This window comes from Labrus mixtus, chromosome 1 (assembly GCF_963584025.1).
Source record: "Labrus mixtus chromosome 1, fLabMix1.1, whole genome shotgun sequence".
Lineage (NCBI taxonomy): Eukaryota > Metazoa > Chordata > Actinopteri > Labriformes > Labridae > Labrus > Labrus mixtus.
The window spans coordinates 25,971,362-25,993,251 of record NC_083612.1 but is presented as its reverse complement, the minus strand read 5'-3'; the positions used below and the strand labels follow the sequence as shown (position 1 = coordinate 25,993,251).

At 39.8% G+C, this 21,890-nt stretch overlaps 1 protein-coding gene across 3 annotated transcripts in view; it reads right to left on the bottom strand.

The window, feature by feature from the left end:
* myo5aa (myosin VAa) overlaps nt 1-21,890 on the bottom strand; it is a 52,919-nt gene that overhangs the window by 30,457 nt on the left and 572 nt on the right. Inside the window, exons 2-7 of one of the 3 annotated variants that reach the window (XM_061039759.1) lie at nt 9,741-9,851; nt 7,729-7,900; nt 5,861-6,005; nt 4,736-4,892; nt 2,307-2,450; nt 254-335 (exon numbers count right to left, since the gene is read on the bottom strand). In XM_061039759.1, the coding sequence (XP_060895742.1) occupies nt 254-335; nt 2,307-2,450; nt 4,736-4,892; nt 5,861-6,005; nt 7,729-7,900; nt 9,741-9,851 (811 nt within the window). Of the gene's footprint in view, nt 1-253; nt 336-2,306; nt 2,451-4,735; nt 4,893-5,860; nt 6,006-7,728; nt 7,901-9,740; nt 10,481-21,890 lie in introns of those variants that run through there. The other 2 variants (XM_061039750.1, XM_061039767.1) reach the window with 2 other exon arrangements.

Below are 21,890 nucleotides of genomic sequence, written 5' to 3'. Positions count from 1 at the left end.
CAAGTGTTGATGTTGCATGGCTGTAGCTAATGCATTAACCTTTTGCATGAGCAACGCACGAGAGTCTAGGTGCTGTGGCCCGTTAACCTTTAACTGAAGATCAGAAAATGATGAATTGTCCCCTCTGTGAAAGAAACTCAGTAGATGTCAAGCTGCTGTTTGTGTTACTGCCAGATGTTGTGAATGTAAGGGTTACAGACATTGTCCACTGGGCAGCTGTGTGTGTTTGGATTTGTACACATGTGTGACTTACTCAGCTTCAGATTCTTGTACTCAGGCAGGTGGGATGATGCACAGAGCTGATAGAAGACATGATAATTCCTTTCCTCGTCCGCCTAAATGAAAGTATGAAGATAAAGTAATGTGAAGGAATCGCAACATGTCCACACATAAATGTTTAAGGACATGACATGAATGGTGGTGATCTGCTCAGATTCAATCCTGTACAACATCTTTTGTCAGCAAATATTCATGTACAGGAAATCAACTGTGTCTGCATAAACATATGATCATATGAGCTTACAATTATACAGTTGGACAGGTTAACATCTGGTAGCTCCACTGAAGCAGTTGGTGATTCAGTATATTGCTCAAGGGCATGTCAAAGATAACACTGACTCATTTGAGATGTTTTTTATATATATACAGTATATTCACAGCACAATGTGTGTCACACCTGAAGATATTTAAAAGAAAATCATGATGAGGCCCTACCTGACGTATCTCACAGTACACGGGACTTAATAATACAACTTACTCATGTCATACCAACAGAAACATCTTAAACAACCTTAACAGTAGTGTGCTCTTAAACGACTACCTGTGTCCTACATTGTTGCTGCTGCACCCAACACACAATTCAAACACACCCATACCTAACAAAGGGTGTTACTGCAGCCAAGCACGTGAAAAATGTGAGGAGGAAAGTGTTCACGCTTTTCTGCGAACATCCTCATTCCTAAACAGTGCAATCTGTGACACCTCTCATGAGCAGAGTTATAATATGCTTGTTCTTTATCTTTAAAACTGCTCTACTGGCTCCACCAGAGAGCAAATACACCCACTGTACATACAACAAAGTTATATAAGAGAATATGTAAGGCAACTCCAGCTCAGTAGAATCTAGATTTGAGCTGTCCTGCTTGTTAAACACGGACTGATTTGACTTCTCTGAAACTTTGCAGCTCTGTAAATAGAGAAAGAAAAGGATTCAGTCCGATGGGGGATAATTTATTTCACACCATCAGAAGGAGAAGAAGACAAGTGCCATGCTGTAACCCAGTGTGATGGATGGATTGTTTGTAGAGTTTTGGGTTTACTCTGTTTCCTCCTACCATTCTTTGTGGAAAATGTTAGTGCTGCATATTTTTTCAGCTCCTGAGGACACCGGGAGAGATTTTACGAGTTCTACTAAACGGACTGCTTGGGTGTAGGCGTGTGTGATGCCTGCGGGTCTTGCTGACGACGGTTGTTCATGATTGATTACAAGCAATTGAAAAGCACTGAAATATTAAATTGTAAAGACCAGTGTAAGATGCATTGTTGAATAAGAAAGGCTCTGTAGGGTTGTTCACACTGAAGCTTTACACAAGTTAGCAAGAACTGGTGACCCTTTGGAAGAAAGGTTAAACATTTTCAAGAATCTAAATAAAGTGGAGTTGATTTACTTCTGACATTTTTCTCTTTATTTGATCATGATTGTTGGGCTTGATAACTAAAACACAGGGGAAAAGAGGGGGTCGTGTAAACCTACAAAAAGGTCCCTGGCTGGATTCAAACTTTGGACTATACTAATGAAATTAGGTTGTTTTGTTTTCATGTTTTAAAAGCTGTTTCCACTTGAATACAATTCCCAATTCTAAGCTAATACTCACTCATTCTGGCTGCTATACAAACCTTTTGGTGCTGACCAATGAAAGCCTGAGTGTGTCACATTTATGCTGCAGTACATGGTGTATATACATAGGTGCTGAGTCAGACTCATACTCAACACTTTCAATGTCAAGGAAGTGAACTGATCATGAGAAAGACCCCTCATGACTTAATAAACAGCTATGAAACTCTGGTGATATGACTGAAGCACACAACACTGTGACTTCAGGCTGTGCTTTGTCAACCTTAAAAAAGTAGTTAGACTGGAGCTTATTGCATTTTTGGTTACTTCTACTCATGAGTGAAGTTTAGACCAACTGTAGAATTGTATTACTGACTCTGAGCTATTTACCCAGGAAATGTGATGGACAGAAGCACAACTAAACATGTCTCTGAGAGATCATGCAACCTTTTATTTGTATTTGTGCGCTCACCTGAAACACCACTCGTGATTTCTCCAGCAGATACGTCCTCATGTTGGCACCAATGATACGGAAGCGGGTGTCGAAGCCAATCTCGATGTACTTCCCGAAGCGACTGCTGTTGTCATTTCGGGTGGTCTTCGCATTTCCAATGGCCTGAGAGACAGACGACAAAAGAAAAGGTCGAACCAGATGAAACATTTTTATGAAGATGGCATTTCAATTTAAACATAGCAGAGGGTGAAGGAGCAAAGCTTTAATGGTCAAATTTGGCATCACATCTTCAGTTCAACCAACTGTCACAGAAAACCACAACAGTCAAGAGTTAAAGGCAGTTGTTTGTCTGCTGATTGGTGCAAGGGTGAAGCAGAGAGTACAATGAGGCACAGTACTCAGCATAGTAGTGAAAATGTTTTAAGTTAATTTTTTTTTGCTGAGTTTTGCCTTTATCAGATAGGACAGCTGAAGAGAGACAGGAAGTGTTGGGAGTAGAGAGTGAGGGATGACATGCAGCAAAGAGCAGAGGTTGGATCAGAAACCACAGCCGCTGTGGTGAGGACTATAGCCTCCATACATGGGCCGTGCGTCATAACTGCTAGGCTATCAGCGCCCTGTAGTGAAAATGTTTATTGGATTATGGATGGATGGGGGATATGCATTTTTGCTTTTTTTGTAGAGATTTAGAACTGCAGATTGATACCATTCTTTTGTAATGTTATGTCCTGGTGGGGGAGCAGGGCAACATCTTAGCAGGGTCCTCCTGGAGTCTTGTTAATGCAAGAAATAGTCTGGCACATCACGTTGCACAAACTGCAATGGTACTTTTTAAGAAAATTTGTTAAAAAGCAGGACACAGTCTGTAAATTAAAAGTGTCATATGCGACAGTAGACCGACTTTGTTAGCTTTGTGATGTAACAGGCTACTCTTTTTACCCCACTTTCCATTCTCTATGATAAGCTAAGCTAACTTGATGTTACTGGTGGCTTCCCTTTTATTTAACAGATGTGTGGTTGGGAAATCAGTCTTCTCATAAGTTCTTGGTTTGTTCATCTACAGTCAATTTTCAAGGCACTAATACACCTGATTCTTAAACGGACATGCACAGGATCCTGCCTGTTTGGCTTACAACTGAAAAACAGACTATTTTTGGTTGACCCACACTTGACAGATCAGTAATATTTTAATGAACTTCTGTCCCTCCACAGACAGAAGTTAGATAAGGTGAGGGGAATTTGCTGCTGAGATACTTTGCAAATCATCTGCAGTCAGCAGCCTCAGTTCAATACTCAGCATTGATCAACGACCCTACAAGGATTTCTCAGCAGACGGGTGGGGCTGCTTACACACACATACCCACCCACCCACCCACCCCCACACACACACACACACACACACACACACAAACACCCACCCACAACCAGCAAGCCAGCCAGCAGTGAGATGGTGTGTGAGCAGTGAGCACAGAGGGTTCTTGCTGAGTTAAGGCCAAACACACACAGTCTTTCACTGCAGACAAGGAGTCTTTCAGGTATTAAAATCTCCGCCTGCTTCAGCCAAACACATTGAAACACTGTCCCTCTCTCTCACGCAGACACATCCATGCAGGTTTTGTAAACCAAAAAGCTGATGCAACCATCTTCTCTGAATCCTGTTTCAGAGGCTGAAATGACATCACTGCAATGATATAAAGCTTTCTTTTCATTCTGTCAGCTCATCTTTGGTTGGCTGAGGGTGAAAGAGGTGGACTAGTGATTTCAGAGGAGCGGTTTGGAGGACAGAAAGGGTGGGGGGTGGCAGGAGGTGAGGGAGAGGGAGGAGGATGATGGCAGTGGCATATGGGCACAGGAGAGCTCTCCAACCCCATGTCCTCATGACTCAACTGGAAGAAATACAAAACACACACACAGTTAAGCCTACGAGCTGTGTTATCACAGCAGAGTGCAGCTCCAGGCCAGAAAGACAGAGTGAGGAGGGGAAACTGAAGGGAAGGGAGGAAGAAAAAGTTAATGGACAGGGAAGCAAATGAGCAAGTCAAGAAGAGAAAGACAAAATGAAAAGCATTCAGCTGACATAATTCACAAATTTGTCTGTGAAAATAATTTGAGGTAGATGGGCTTACAAAACAAGCCTCTATTCACAAACAGCCTGGAAAAAATTATGCAACACTTTTAGGACAAATTCACAGCTATGGGGCAGAGCTTAATCCCGTCCTTAGGACAAATGATACAATTCCTCTTACAGCTTTTGACCTGCAATTCAAGGAAAACAGGTTGTGAAAAGAGGCTTCAAGTTATTCAATGACAATGAGTGCAACCGTCTCTCATTTAACCTCCTATATCTAGAGTGTATGCCAAATAAAGAAGGTTCATTGTTATGTATTTCTATAAATGTTCTGTGTTTCTGTTGGTGTCTTTCTCTTCAGAAAACCTTCGGTCCTCACCTCCATGATGGGGTTGGAAGCCAACACTTTCTGCTCTACGTTGGCCTCGCTGGCGGAGCCGCTGACTGTAGCAAAGTATCTCATGGCGTATTTGGCTGATACCGTCTTTCCTGCTCCAGACTCCCCACTCACAATGATTGACTGGTTCCTCTCATCCCTGAGAGATAGAACAAAACAAAAAAGGATTGATCAGGGTTTCTGTTGTTAGTGAAGACAGTGACAGTGCAAAGGTTCACATACAAAGTAGGGGTGAAGCCCTTGAAGATTACAAGAGTCAGGTGCTTTTATCAAAAACACTTTTTCATTGCTCACAAGTAGAACGTGTTATCCCTAGAAGTGAGATCAAATCCTGACACTACATTGCCTACTTTCTCCTCTGCAGCTTTTCTTCAAAATAATCGCACATCTTGATTTAATAGCTGAATCTGTTGAGACTTTTTTCTTTTACAGTTGGATTTTTCCATCTATTGTTGTTTTAGCAACCTTTGCCCTTAAGTCATTTGAAATGTTTCTTCAAATTTTGCTCTCATGATTTTTTCGTTCATCATATTGTTTTTGTGAGTTTATCTAAATTTGTGTTTCACTGTCACTATATTCACTGTATACGTAACCTAATCCTTCTAGCTTTAAATGAACCTGAACAGGAACAGGGGCATTACTTTATATCTTATTCAGCTTTCCCATATAAACCCTTTATAGAGTTTCAGAACTGCTCTGCTCACTGTTGGGTTTACTTCTATTTACAATTTAATGACAAGATGTCTTTTATACATACTTTATTACAGTTTCTAATTATGATTTATTTTACTGCCCTATGCTTCATGACAGATCCTCACACATGCTTCAGCTTCAAATGAAACTGCCCTGAATCGTTTTTTTTTTAGTAAACATGCATTTGTTGGTATCAGAGGGAGGCTGAAGTGGTCTGCTGGGTTTCTCCTGTTTGTGTGTGTAAAAGAGAGAGAGAAACAGGGAGACCACCATGAGCCTATTTCTGTCTCAGCTTTGACCTACAAACACAGATGAGAGATGGGAGGGGGCGAGCTATGACAAAAACCAAGGCTACTCAGGTGACACACACACATGCAGCCACACACACACACACACACACACACACACACAAACCTGGCCATCTGTTTGTAAGCCTCCTCAGCCACAGCAAAGATATGTGGGTCCATGTCTCCCATGTTCTGACCACTGTAGGCGTTGATGATGTCTGTTCCATATATCGGCAGCGGCTCATATGGATTGATGGCCACCAGGACGATTCCTACGACAGTGAGGGAAAGTATGAGCTCAGCTGCTGTTAAACTCGACAGCATTAAACAGGTAACAAACTGAGACGCTTCTTTCCAAACTTTAAAGAATTTTCACACAAGAACAGTAAGCAGTGTAAATTCTTAAGAATTCAAATTCCCAAGGTCTTTTTGTTCACAACAACTTGAACATTTAGTATAAAACATTTAGAGTGATCTCACACTGCTACAGATAACTGATTATATCACATGCGCAGATCTGTATTGGGCAGTATTGTTTTTATTCTAATATATAAGATGTGTTGGGATTTTACTTTCTGAGACATTAAATTACAGTATTGATCCAAGTTACCCTTAGTAAATGTGTTGCTGGAGGTTGATTTGTTTTTGTCTCAAATAGATTGTCTTTTCATAACATGTATTCGCTGAAGGTCAAAACAAACACTAGACCGAAAGCTAAACTCAGGTTGATGGAAATAAGCATAATGTTGCTTCAATAACTGGAGGTATTGTCATTGTTTTGAGGAAGATTTGGACTTGAAAGATGCAGACATAATTACCCTCCGTTGTACAAACTTAGAGCTGACAGCAAAATACTTTCAACATCAAAAACATACGTCATCTCACATTAAAGCATCTGATAGGCTAACACAGCAATGCAATACTAAATGAAAAATAATTCACATGCGCTTTCAGGGAAGTATCTTTTGACAGTGTAGAACAGATCAATTTGAATTGTACTAGAAGACTTGATGGATTCAGAACAATGATAGTACATATAATGATCTTAATTAAACTTGACTAAACAATGGTCCCAAAGATAATCACAGTTTAGAGATAATTAGTTGTTCACTGCATTTAATCATTAAAAAAACTGTCCACAAAGATTTATTGTATGTTAAATTATGAGAAACGTGTTTCTCTTGGTGAATGGTAAAGGGACTTGGACTTGTATAGCGCTTTTCTAGTCTTCTCAAAGCTGTTTTTACATGTCCCATTAACCCATTCACACATTGATGGTACAGGCTTCCACATACGGTGCCCGGGGTAGAGTGAGACAATATGGTTTATATTGATATTAGTTTATGTTGTGTTAAAGTAATGTTATACATTTTATTGAATAGAGCCACCAGTTGTCCTTGTCTGTCCCTCTTCAACATGCTCCGCCTCTCTACCTCTGAGCAAAATCACCTGGATAATAATTTATTTTACAAACGTCATTTTTGTGTACATGTTGACATTGTGCAGCTGGCTGTTGATAAAACTGCATGTCTGATATTTGGCATTTAGCCCACATGCACGTGACTGAGGACAGACTTTGTTTTGTGTTATTTCTTTAAAGAAAGACATATAGAGATATTTATGACATTCAACTAAATAATATCAAGATATGATTTTTGGCCCATATCACGCAGCTCTACTGGCTAAACCACCTGCGTATAATTCACTTCGACATGTTGCTGCAGGAGCTGGGGATCAAAACCCTGACCTTCCAGAGAGACATAAGATTCTACCACTGAGCCACAGCCACTCCTCATCTTGATCCCATGATGGCTAACATGCACAAGACTTAAACTCTTTCACAGAGTTTTACCTCTTAACTCAATACAGCATGAGCAGTCTTTTCTTTACATCACCATTCCTTCAACGGAGGAAAGTAGGATTCCATAACAAAAACAAACAAAGTGTTATTCCATAACACACAGACGAGCTATCAGACGGTTGTGTGTCACCTACCGCAGTAAGTGTAGATGAGCTTGGAGTCGACGAAGCGGACTTTGAGGTTGTGCAGCACGGCCGGCTCGTGGAGGTAGCTGAGCGCTGTGAGGTCATTCTCGCCCACCAAGATGTCCGGGTTTCTCAGGTAAGGCAGGTTCTTTGTCTTGGGGTCCAGTTTGTGCTCAAGATTCTGAAGACGGATAGCCGACAGCAAAGACAGTGGATGAATGCAAATACTGACCCAAACTGAGTAAAGAGTTAGATATACTTGATGTTTCTTGATCCAAACACAATAAGAACTTTCAGCATCAATCACCTGTACACTGCATTTCATATTTTTACACTCACCAACCTAGGAGGGAGATACATCTCTCTTTTATCGTCAAAATCTGACAGTGAGAAAGTTTCTTCCCAAAAACGAAGTCCTGTGATAAATTGCATTGTAGTGTCCCTTGCAGCTGCACACCTGAAGGCTCCTTAACATGTTTGCCTGTTGTGTTTCTCGAGACCTGGCTGTGTGTGGATGACTGACAGCAAAGAGCTCATCTTTTAAATGATCAATGTCAGATGTCCACTCCCACCGAAAGCTTTGGAACAGTATTTTCATACGTATAAAACACAAATATGTTCTCAGAATTGTCATGAGACAGGCTTCTGATTTGCTTCAGCTCTGGAGCAGAACCTTCAAAGCTGTATTGTCTCGCATTCATCTTGTTTCTCAGTCGAGGGAAACTTCAGCTGGAATGCGTCATGCAAAATAACATTTTACATTTGCAAACTCTTATTCAATAGATCCTTCCCCGATGTTTGCTTGACGTTCTGTTTGATTCATTTAGAGGGAGGCTTTTAGCAAACACGATCAGGATGATGAGATGGCTGGACATACAATTAAATGAATTATTTATTTATTTGTACTTTGCCTGTTATTGTGCTGTCATTTATTCTATTCTTGTCTTTTGCTGTTCAGTCTTGAACTTTTATTAATTTAATTTGTGTGGATTTTAAATTCATGTTTGTATGAGTGGACCCCAGGGAAAGTAGTTACTACTTAGGAAGTGGCTAATGGGGATCCAAATAAATAAATAAAATAAATACATTTCTATAATATTCAGCAGAAGATACCTGGATTGAATCAATCAATATAGGGTGCACTCAGAGAAAGAGCATGACTCCTTCAGAGTTGAACAATCATCTTATCATGTTATTTTATTGTAATCAAACATTTTGATTTTGGATCTTCACATAGATCTGGATCACTATTAGGACTGGATATAATAACACTCCCAGAACGTCTATACTGACACATATATAGTACTTAATTCACCCCTTTTTTTCTTCTAAATTAAATTCCCATCATGTGAACGGAAGCTTACAGTTGTGTTTGAGGCCGCCACCACCACTCCTCCTCCTTACAATCATTTTTACATGAATTAATTTAACTGCCAAATCCTGTTTAAAACACCCCCAAACTTAAACACTGTGGGCTGTAGCTGCTGTGGGGGCTTAATGACGCTTCTCATTAAATTGAAGAACACTTGTGGTGATTGGCTGCAAGTAAAACCCCACCATAGCATTTCACACCAACACTGTTGTTTTGTATGTAGCCATAAACAGACATCTACACTAGCCATGCTGATCGTTCTGTTTAAATTTAAATATGATCACATAAATAGTCAATCGTTAGGAGCAATATGGCAAATCGTCCTTCCAGCCGCATATTTTCATTAGCAGAAGTGCTTGTTAACGATCACCAGAAGTGAGAACTGCGGCGTGTAGCTGTGTGCAGTCAAAGCTGAAGAATTACATTAACTGCTTTACATTTAAAAGGCTCCCTGGGGCAGCTTTGTTAGCAGGTCTCATTTGTGGGGAGTACTGATGGTAAAACCAACAGCTGCTAATGAGACTGAGCCCTTTGAAGTGCCTTGTGGGCATAGAGAGAGAGAGACAGCAACAAAATGAGCTGAGAGAAGAAAAAACATAAAGCCGGAGAGACTGACTCCTATCCTCCCTTCTCTCCCATTCATCCTCACCGTTCCATCCTCCAGCATGAGTTGCAGGGAGGCGTCGCCATTTTTGTAGTCCCTGCTGAGCTCAGCGGACTTCCATACCTCCTCTGTGTCCGGGATCCACACCCGGGCACGCTGAGAGACAGGGGAAACAAAAGGAAAATAGAGTTTAATTGAAGACATGTCACAGTACTTCAGGAAAACTTATTATGCCAAAGTTTCACATTACCATCAGATTCTCTCTAAAGAGGATATTTAACAGGAAGAATCTAGCTTTTGTATTGTACTTTCAGAGTAAAACCTGACAGGCAGGCGAGACATTGGGACGGATATAACAGCGAATCTTGCCTTGCAAATAAGCTTAAATATGAATCTTAGCTCTTTTCTGCTCAAGATGAAATGTGTTGATGGGTGACTTTCATGATATTATTGGATGAAATTGGTTAGTTCAAGCTTATGTAAGCACACATCATGTCTTGTTTTCAGAAAGAGCACACGGTTGGATTTCAATACAAGCATACAAAGACATTTCTTGGTTGTTTTTCATTTCATCCGCATTTTATTTTTATGCATTAAAAATAAAAAGAAAAGAAAAGAAATCAATCTTTAAGCTAATGCTCGTTTGCTTTAGAAGAATGAAACTTACTTCCATAGCTAAGGGCAACTCAGCTCAACTAAAACCCCTTCTAAAAAGAGTTGTTGAATTCCTTTTTTCCTGATCAATCAAACATGTAACCTCAGGGAAACACTGGCCTCTATGTTTTCATGAGCACATCTAAATGGTTAGTTAAGCTGTGAGAAAAACTGTTGCAGAAGAATGCAGTTCTGGGTATTGCATGGACATAACTTCAAATTCACATACACACTGTTCCGTATAAAACTGTCTCAGGCCTTACAGACTTGTGACTGCAGGCGATCAGCTGATCACAGACATGTGGGAAAACAGTGATGAACACTGGCAGTCACATGGCTGAGGAATCCAGCTCACAAACGTACACACCTAACCCTTTCTTCTGATGCTGCAGCAGGAGTTTGTGTGAGTGACTGGAGAACCAGAGAACCACAAAGTGACCTTAAAACCCAGCCAAACAAGGCCTGCAGTGTATAAATGTGTGTGAGTGCACTGAATTGATTTTCATACAGTAGATGTGACATGTTGTAAGGGGAAAGAGAAGAAGTTAATACAACAGACTCAGGTGGCGGATTTACCCGCTTAACCTGACATTTGTGTTTATGTATGTTTTGTGTCAGTTAACAAAAACAAATTCATAGTTAACAGCCTGTGAGTGAATAAAGAGGATTGATGGTGTATACCAGTATGGCTGTGATTCAGTCATAGATAATCACAGTATGCTGATTTTTAAGTTACTACAAGTTTTTAAGTTTGATTTTCTTCATGTTCAAGTTTAGATATTAGTACAGTGTTATTAACAACAACAGATAATATTATTGATTTATTAAATCATTCATTTTTTATCTGCCACAACACATTTACAAGTTACAGTAAAAAAATGTGTTATGTTATATGACATGCATAATCTGTTTGTTTACATGTATCAGTAAAATAAGAGTCTGTTGACATTTATTTAATGTTATTAAAAAACATCTGAAGTGGAGTGATACATGTAAATGGTACTTGAGCTTGTATAGCGCTTTTCTAGTCTTCTTACTACTCAAAGCGTTTTTACACCGCATGTCACACCTACACATTCACACCCATTCAAACACACTGACGGCATTTATGTAAGTGACCATCAGAAGTAACTAATCACATTCATACGCAGCAGGAGCAATTCTGGGTTAAGGGTCTTGCCCAAGGACACATCGGACATGTGGCTGCAGGAGATGGGGATCGAACCCCCGGTTGAGAGACGGCCAACTCTGAGCCACTTTCTCAGTACTTTCTCAGTGCTGTTGTACTCAATAACAGAACTCTTGTCCGATCAGGTTAACTAACTGCTGAATAAAATATCAATATACGATGACAAAACTAGAGCAGACTTTTTATGTCTTTGTTAAAATATTATTCATGAGCGTTTGATAATATAAACACCCTAGAATTCACACACACACAAACCTCAGCTAGAAACTAAATCCTTAATGTGTTATAATCTCATTACACATGAGGATTTTCCCTGCTGAGCCTCATTTATTTCAAATACTGACCACAAACTATGAACTTCTTATACAGACACTTTCTTGATTGGGACTCGGGCAACTGAAGCACATGATGATGAGGAACTTTTAAGAGGTCCGTCATTGATGTCACAGGCTTCGTTACATAAACTGTTAAGGGCAATATTATAGGAAAGAAAAAGAAAGACCTTATTGTACACGGGCACAATAGAGGAGAAACCGCTTAATTCAGCCTTCTGCTTCACTCCCAATCATCTGAATCATGATGTCATGGTCACACACACACACACACACACACACACACACACACACACACACACACACACACACACACACACACACACACACACACACACACACACACACACACACACACACACACACACACACACACACACACACACACACACACACACACACACACACACACACACACACACACACACACACACACACACACACACACACACACACACACACACACACACACACACACACACACACACACACACACACACACCCTGTCTCTCTCCCTCGCTCTCCCGCCCGCCTGTCTGTTGCTCTTCCTGTTTAGAAGAGATGTGTTGTGAAAATGTAGAGTGAAAGCCTCTGTGATGGAGGATGAACACAAAACTAGACTTAATTGTAGAAACTAAGTGCAAAATATTAAGAGTGGAATGAAAAGCCTCGCTGGCTGTAATCAAAAAGTGACTTTTTCTTTAAATCTCTTATAAGCCCCCAGGTCTCATAATCTTTTACCTTTCTAAACTATTCTCTCGCTCTATCCCTGCGGGATCACCCGGCTGTGTGATTTGTTTGGTAAGCTAGTGTGTCGTGTGGTTTTCCACTGAGTGACAGTTAAAACAGGAGCCATAAAATCTTTGCATGTCAGATAAAAAAAACAAAAAGCCACAACGAAATGTGTTAGATTAAAAAGAAACAAAAGAACGAGGGGCTGCGATGGGAAACGGTAAACAATAAATGTGTGGACAGAGAGACTGTGTGCTACAGCCCAATCATTTCTGCATGTATGTGCCCAAAGATGATTCCATTGGGAATGACAATAAATATGATAAAAACTATTTAAAAGATACATTTATGTGAGTCTTTGAGTGATTGTGTAACTCTTTATATTCATATCACCAAGACAATAACAATGAGATTCATTGTGCAGCATTATCAATTCAAGGTCATTTTATATTTAAAATATAAAGTTGTTACTAGTCTGTTAGAACTGTTGTTTGAATGACTTACTATAATACTGCCTTTGGCATACTTTCATTATCACCTGGCACATACACTGGATATGATTATATGGAATATATCCTGCACTTTCAGTGTTAAACAGTTAAAAACAGTTTTATGCACCTTCGAGAATACAAGAGAGAGTAAACAGTTCATGAAAGTACAAAACTGATGTATACACGCTTCACTGCTGACACATTCAGCTTCAGAGGGGCAAATTCAAATTCAAATCTTTGAAGTATAAACCAGGACAATGTTCACTGGCAATAAAAAGTTACAACTTGTCTTTAATACTAAATTCATAGTAAGCAGTTGTTTTTAGTTGCTCTCAGTTTTTGTCATTGATTATTTAAAGAAAAGTAATGCTGCAGGTAGTTTAGTCATGACAGTAAAGTCATTACATTACTGTGTCAAGATAAACATTGTTCAAACCAGGATATCTATTCTTACAAAATGATTTTACATCATGTTTTTAAAAATGTCAAAACTATCAGACGGAATGACGAATCCACCAAGAGATTTGGAATATTTCACAAAACTTTGCACATTGTAAATTACTGTAAGTAAGTACAGCTCCGGTGAGGAGCTGGAAAGATATGTTTAAAAAAATAGGAGAAATGTTGGTCTGTCACTGTGTAAAAAAAGAAAAGATCTTAAAATCCACTCTATGGGAGTCTCTGAACTCACAGGTTGAATTTATAATCACAGGAAACGCAAAATCTGAGCCTGCCTTTCTCTGTCACACTTCCCATTTCACCATTTTGTTAGTTTTTGCACCTTTTTGGTCCCCACAGGAGACCCTCCCAGCAGCCTGCCTCCTAGCAACAGAGAGAAAGAGAGCGATGGGAGCAGAGAGAGAGAGAGAGAGAGAGAGAGAGAGAGAGAGAGAGAGAGAGAGAGAGAGAGAGAGAGAGAGAGAGAGAGAGAGAGAGAGAGAGAGGCAAAGAGACATAGAGGGGGGATGGAGGCTAAAAATAGCTTCAGCGAGTTTTGAGCTGCATCACACCTCTCACAGACATCACTGCGCTACAGAGCACACTTCCTGATCTCATAATCATCCTCACAAATTCACACTTGCACGCACGCACAAAGACACACACTAAAAACACACACATGCAGACACCTGTTTCACACATCAGTAAGTCAGAAAGATACCTCCAGTATGCACATTTCTTCCTCTCCTATTAAACCAAAAACAATCCGAAAAAAGTGGATGTGCCTGAGTGTGTATACCTGAATATGTATGCTAAATAAATAAAATAAAATGCAGCTGCTGAGGCAATGAATCATATTTATAGACCAACAAAGTCCCCTGGGTTCAGAAAACAAAGGACAGATGAAGGATGAAATCCCAGCACACACGCACAGACAGACTTCTACATGTTTCAAGGACAAAATCCTCGACAATGAAACACAATCTGAGGAAGAGGAGAGAGAAATGTGATGAGTCAGAGAGCCGCCTCTCTGTCTACCTTACAGAGCAATGGATGATGGTCAGACCGGTGTATTATGGGCGGCAGTCAGAGAGAAATAGAGGGGTGACGAAAATGCAAAAGACGTCAGAGGGTCTGTGACATCAGAGATCACATGACGAGAGAGAGTCTGCATTGAGCTTGCCCTGCCGACAGTATTCTCAATGCATATGTGAGACATGTTTTTCAATGCATGACTTAACAAACTGTCTGAATTAGAATAAGATTTAACTGCATATGATTGCATTTGATGAACATACTAAATGTATTGAATGTGTGTGCATACTGCACTACAAGGTCCAATAAGAGGCTTCTTTATTTTCTTATTCTTTCCTTTCCCACAGGGCTCGGGGTGTGGTCGCACTGATACAGACTCACATGTTGTTTCTAAGAGTAAAATGTGTGATGCTTTAAAGAAAAGGATTTAGAGCTAAATAATTATCAAGGCCAATCAAAAAAAAAAGGAAATTATGATTGAATTATTTTCAACAGATCATAATTTGTAGAGCATTCAAACCAACACTTTATTTATCTCCTATTTGCATTCAGTCAGTTACAGACATATTCAAAGTCTGCTGGTGATATATTCAGTGATCTTAAGTAACTTTAGTTAATACAGTGTAGATGAAAGGGGAACTCTCCAGCAGTCAAAAAAGGGACCATATGGTTAAAGGGATTCAGCAGGAACAGATTAAGTAAGAATGGTCAGAAAACATGTAGAGCTCCAAAAACACTGGATCCTTTCAAGTCCTGTAATGCAACCCGAGTTTCTTTCTTTGGTAAATGAATGAAAGTCTATCAAACAAAAACTGACAGTCTCCAGTCCAGACCCCAAGATGAGATAACCTTGATGACCTCATGACATCATCTGAAAAAAAATAATGATACAGCTACAGTAAAGATGTCTATAACAAAAAGTGACACAACGCCCTTGTGACACAGTATTAAATTTCACTTTTTATTTTATATTGAATGATAACTTTTGAGTATACTTAATACTCAGAGTTCATCAGCAGAGCGTCAGTTCAAAGCAGGGAAAGGCTGCTCAGAGGTATGAGGTTGGTCTGATGCTAATCCTGGTTTAACAGTGGCAAAGGATCAGGACCTGATTAGGCTAACTCAGGGTTTAACACAAGCTAATCTGATCCAAGTCAACTACACCAAGATTGTATGACTTTCTCATGTGGCAATAAGAGAACCTTAAACTACTCTTTATTCTTGTTCTGAGCCACAGACAGAAACAAGCAGAAGAGAAAAATAACTGCGAGGACTATTTTATATTTATGATGATTGATGTGATATTGTAAGATGGAGAAAGGTGATCAGGTCAAATTTTAAATTGTATGGTTTTGCTAAATGTGTCAGATAAATGAAAGTCACATTATTCCCACTTAAAACTTACATCCCTTAGCTCTTGATCATACAATAAAACCTCGACAAGGACATCAGAGGAGGACTGAGGTTTGGAGGTGACATTAGAGATCAAGGCATTGGGACAGTGTGTATGTGTAAAGTGTCTGCAGTCAGTATATGTGCAGGTGTGTGTTGGAAGGAGGGCTGTAACTGAAGGGCGGGGCATCCATGACAAGTGTTTTCAAATCTGCACAAGTCAACAGCAGCTTAGAGACTTCACCTTGCTAATACTGAGCTCTGAGCTTTCACTGCGAGCAGCTGTGACTCCTGTGAAGCCTTGTGGAGGGTTTCCTTCGACTTACCAGAACTACCACAGCCAACTAGTCCACTGATAAAATATACATGGAGATCATTTCAACTTTATTTGTCTGTTTTTTTGTTTTTTTTGGGGGGGGGGTGGGGGGGGTTTCTAAAAGGTTGCTCCTGTTTTTATTATTAAGTTTACAAATGTATTTCTTAATAAAATACCTGAAATTATTGTGGCCCAAAAGAATGAATGTTAAATATTGAATAATACAGACAACCCAAGAGAAACCATTAACATCTTATGTCGTACTTTTTAACAAGCATCAAAAACATGTAGTACATTCAAAGTACTTTGGCTTAGTCATGGACTGAACACTCCTCTGCTCTGTAATGTACCAGTATGCAGTGCACTAGTGTGTTAAACATCTTTAATCTTTTGCTTTATCTAGGAGTGAAGGGACTTAAGAGAAGAAAACACTGAAACAAGTGGAGCTAGATTAAAAGCTTGAAACAGACATCACGGTCCGGCAGAGATGACTATGTGGACAGCTGCAGAGTGTTTTGCTCACATATTCTCAATGGAGGCCCAGACTGCTGAAGCCTCGTCACATGATGCCACTCATGTGAGAATCTGCTGTTTTTCTGCTCAGCTGGGCACACGCAGCATGACGCTGAGATCCAGAGACCTCACTGTGTCTGAGAGTTTAGTCGGAGAGTAACTGTGCTAGAATCGATACACCCAACTGTGCGTCCTAACTAGGATTTGTGGCACAACTAGCGTGTCAGTGTCCAGTGGTGGCCAAAGATCAGAGACTCTTCCTAACAAGCTGCAACACTGCCCAGCACCTAATCTCATTACTTTAGTCAGAGCTGACTCTCAGACTAGTAGTTCACTTCTGTATGTTATGACAGGGCCGGAAAGTCAATGCACAGATGTGCTTTATGTTTGTACTAGACAATTGGCCTGTAATGAAGTTTTACCAATACTGAAAAATATATACACAATAAAGTAGGAAACAAGCAATGCTAAGCTAACCAGCTAAGTTCAGAGATACCACAATAAGGCTCTTCTTCACAGCCTGCTTAGTAATCATTGAACAGAAGATAATATTGCTTCTTGCGACATGCAGTCTTACATCTACAGAAGTTAGGACCCAGTACAAACAACTTTCAGTGATTCAATTATGGCAATTGGAAGCAAAGATTTTGCTGTTATTCAAATACCAAAACAGGCTAAAATCTGATTTGTCACTAATCGATGGCTGCTGCTGCCCGAACTTTCCTCTACAGAAATGAGACTAGAAGAAGGGTGTGCCAGGATCATTGCTTCTTCTCCACTCTTCAGAAACAATAAAACAAGTTGATGACTTCCACATAACTAATTAAGGAACCACATAGAGCTCAAGAGAGACTTCTCCCAACAACCAAAAGTTATAAATGTATTTTAGAGTCTGTCTAATTGTACAATTTTACAAGATAACTCTAGGCTACATATCTTACTTAAAATAAGAATGGAGGGTTAAGATGAAGCTTAAAATAAGCAAAAACTCACTTGAACAAACATATATTCCAACTCCCGGTTCATCTTGTCTCTTTCTTTAGTCTCTAGCTCATGCTGTGAGTCTGCTGATTACACGGATGTTTCTGGATGCACACGCGCCACAAGACCAGACACAAGCTGATGGAGCACTGAGCTCCAGAGCTTGCTGTGCTGAATGAAACCTTCCCATTGTGCCTGCAGACACAGGCAGAGTTCACCGACGTATCCTAAAAGTCCCCTGTCCTATGACAGACCACTGGGCATCCCTGCTGTCAATCAAGCAGCCCCGCTTCCTTTACCGATCACATGAGTTGTTAGACAGAGACTTCATGCAAATAAACAGGACAATCCCACAAACCACAGATTTGGCTCCAAACAACAATGTGTGGCAGATGCACAGATGAGCCGAAGAGACACTACATTAATTAATATCCAAACATTTAACTAAATGTAACTTCTTTTACCTTATGTTTGTTTATGTTAGCGTTGTGACTCATATTATTTGCTTCAGGATAACCTTATGGAAACTGATGCAAACTAACAATGTTATAAAAGAAGGTTTGTTTCCTTCTGTGCATCCACTAGTGCTAGGCAATTAATCAACTTTCAAATTCAAAACAAAGATTTTTGCTTCACATGATCTTGAAAACAATATAATCGAGATAAAATGATTACTGTGGTGCATGCACAGTTGTGTTTGTTTTATCCATGGGTTTATTATTGTTGCCATAATGGAGCAGCCATAGCATCCACTCTTGGTGCGTTTGTCTGCGTTGGACAGGAATGCAATGACTACAGGCCAGAGCATCAGCATATATAACATGACTGCACAATTACTTTAACCAGGTTATCTTATCTGAGTAATCTAAAGCACATGCTCTCAACAAGAGCAGAAAGGAAACAAATGACCTACTGACATTAGATCACAGAAAATCTGACACCTAATGCAGCTGATTTGACACGAAGCAACGTTTTATTAATCATGTTTACTACCTTATTGAAGCATGAAAACAATTGCTATTATTAGTACCAAACAAAAACAGGTCAGGCTGATGGGAATGTGATTATCTCCCAACGGTTTGGTTGAATACATGACAAATACAAATCTAGATCGGATGATGGTGCTACATAAAAAACCCAATGATCACAAAATGTCACATTTTATCACATGCATGTTGGTAGCAAATTGAATTAAAACTTGTTGAACATTTTTCATGAATTAAAAGTCCTAATATGGACTTAACAAGGGTGAAAGCAACACACATTCATCCTCTGGGAGGCATGAATGTCTGCACAATATTTCAAGGCAATTCAGTCAACTGTTGAGAATACAATCCAGACCAAAGTGGTCGACTGAACAATTAACTGATCAGTGTTATGTATGAAGCCATGCTGCCTGCCGCCATCATGGAAAACTATAACCTAGGGTGTTAAAATGAACTGAACAGTTAATCAAAGAAAACTACAGCTGCACTGCTTTCTGTGGGTTGAAACAGTCAAGCATGCTGTGTTTTTGGCAGCCCCCAAGCAAATGATGTAACGGCAGGTGTTTTTTTTCTTTCTGTCAGCTGTTCATGACAACACTTGCTCCCTCATCAATGAGCGGCATGCAGTTGCAGCAGGCTTCATGGTTTTAACCAGCCACTGTTTTCTGACCCACATTCAATTCTGATTTACCGTGAAGTCTCCCATCTCTGTACTTTATGAATCTTTACTTAAACGTCCAAACAGTCACACAAGAGCCTTTAAAGGTAGGACAAATACTGTTCAGTCCTGCAAACAATACGTTAAATACACTGCAATGATCCCTGCTTGTTTTATAACTTATGCCACATACATTTCTTTATCAGTCTCTCATTATGGAGAGCGTCATTTCTTTGTCATGCATCATAATGTACGGTGTACCTTCATGCTTTGGACTGATTGCTGAGCAAAACATTACATTTAAGAAAGTAACCTTGGGGGCTGAGAAACTGAGAGCAACATTTTCACAATTTTAGATGATTTACTGACCAAACTTTTCACTGTTTTCTCTAAAAAAAAAAAAAATGAATCTACCAGTAAAAATTAAAATGTTTGCATCCAGCCTATCCATTTTACATCTATACTATTTTCGAGGAACAATACTGTATCACAAACTAAACACTGTGATTCCCAAGTGTAAAGCAGTGACAATAATGCTGCAGTTTTCTTTTTGCTAAGGTTCGTGATTTGCACTGAATCTAGCAATTTAGAAATAAAGCATGTTTAATTGTTTTGATACTGATACTTGTTTAAGACGTTTAAAAGCAGTTTGTATTTCAGTTTTCACTTCCATTTCCCCACGAATATCCTCCCTCTCGTCCATCTCTACTTTTAGATACAAAGCTCTGTTTTATTCACATTCAATTCTTCCTACAGTTTTTGATCCTGATTTGATTTGGCTCAAGCGGAGGGAACAGACTGAACTCTAATCTAATAAAAAATGTGGATTTTATTTTGTCAATGAACTGTTTATAAATGTTGCAAACTGCAGCTTTGTCCTTCTCCTTAAAGTTATGAATTCTCTCTTCACCTCTAACTCACCTCTCTTTAAACAGGAAGCCAGGTCAGACAGGAGCCAAGCATAGATTTAAGCAGAATCTGATCCTGGGAGTGTGTGTGTGTGTGTGTGTGTGTGTGTGTGTGTGTGTGTGTGTGTGTGTGTGTGTGTGTGTGTGTGTGTGTGTGTGTGTGTGTGAACCAAGCTGCTCAGACCCCTCAATAGGCTTCTATAAGTCTGACTCACACACACACAAAGGGCAGAGTGTTTTCCTCCCTGTGATGGAAAAGTAAATCAGAGAGGGGTCTGACATCAGAGGCCGACTCCTAAAACTGACTGCACCATTCAAAGCAGAAACTAACTTTGTGTTACCCAGCCACACTGACACAAAATGAAACCAAAGCGTCCCTTGTTCCCCTTATTTCTGTGCCATTTAAACCAATACAAAAGTTGAAACCAGCAAATACTCACATTTTAAAAGCTGGGACCAGCTGAAACAAAAAAAATAGTTTTTAATTGCTTTGAAAACCAGATCCACAAATAACGTTATTTCTATTACGTTAATTAATTAATTTTAAGAAATTATGAAATGAACCCACCAATATTCGGTTCTCAGTAGAGGAATCCAGTTTTCATATTTAAGAAGAATAAATAAATAAACTGAATGGATAAATGTATCTAGTGTGGTTAGGCAATATTAAAATGTGTCATTACTACACACACACACACACTCACCTAATGCCTTGTTTGAGTAATTTCTGAAAGGTCAGAGGTCAGGGTGACAACAGCAGACCACTGAACCAGAGTGACCATTTTCTGACACTGGGTTCAAACTGGTGGTATCTGCTTTAAAAGACAGCCTTTGACCACATGTAAAAGCTAGTCAAGAAAATACTTCCAATGCTTCAAACGTGTACTGCTGTATGTAATGTGCTGCTGATTAGAAAACAAACAACTGAAGTATTTCAACAACAATCGTCACTTTTTTTTCCCTTCGTAACAGCCTTTACAGGCACCAGCTTTCAAAGTAGGGGGATGGGTGACTCATCTTCTTCTCCCTCAAACACACAAACACACACACAGCCACACATATACACAAACACATACAAGCACACACACATGAAATAATAGAAATACAGCAGAAGCCGCAGCACTTATGACCTTGTCAGTGGTCAGTGTACCAGGCCTCCTCAGCAGCATCAGCATCATATTCTCTACTGTGATGCTGCTTCACTGAGGCTGCAGGGCCTCTGTTCAAACATCATCCTGCATGCTAAAGGATGCAGCAACGCAGCATCCCAGCGGTACCCAGACTACAGCTAGAGCTAGGACATATGAGAGACGAGGTCATGAGATTAAGACACGCCCGAATATTGACATAAAGCAATTGAACAAGGCTATATTTATGCTATGACTCGAGCTAACTCATGATTTACGGGTTTTAAAAGCGTAAAACCAGAGCCTCCATGATGGCTGGCACCGCCTTTGCATCATCCCAGCCCATTAGCTTTCTTGAGGGGAGGATTGAAATATATATATATAAAAGAACCGGGAGATGATGATATCTTCATATTGGAAAATTAAATTAGACATAAAAAAAT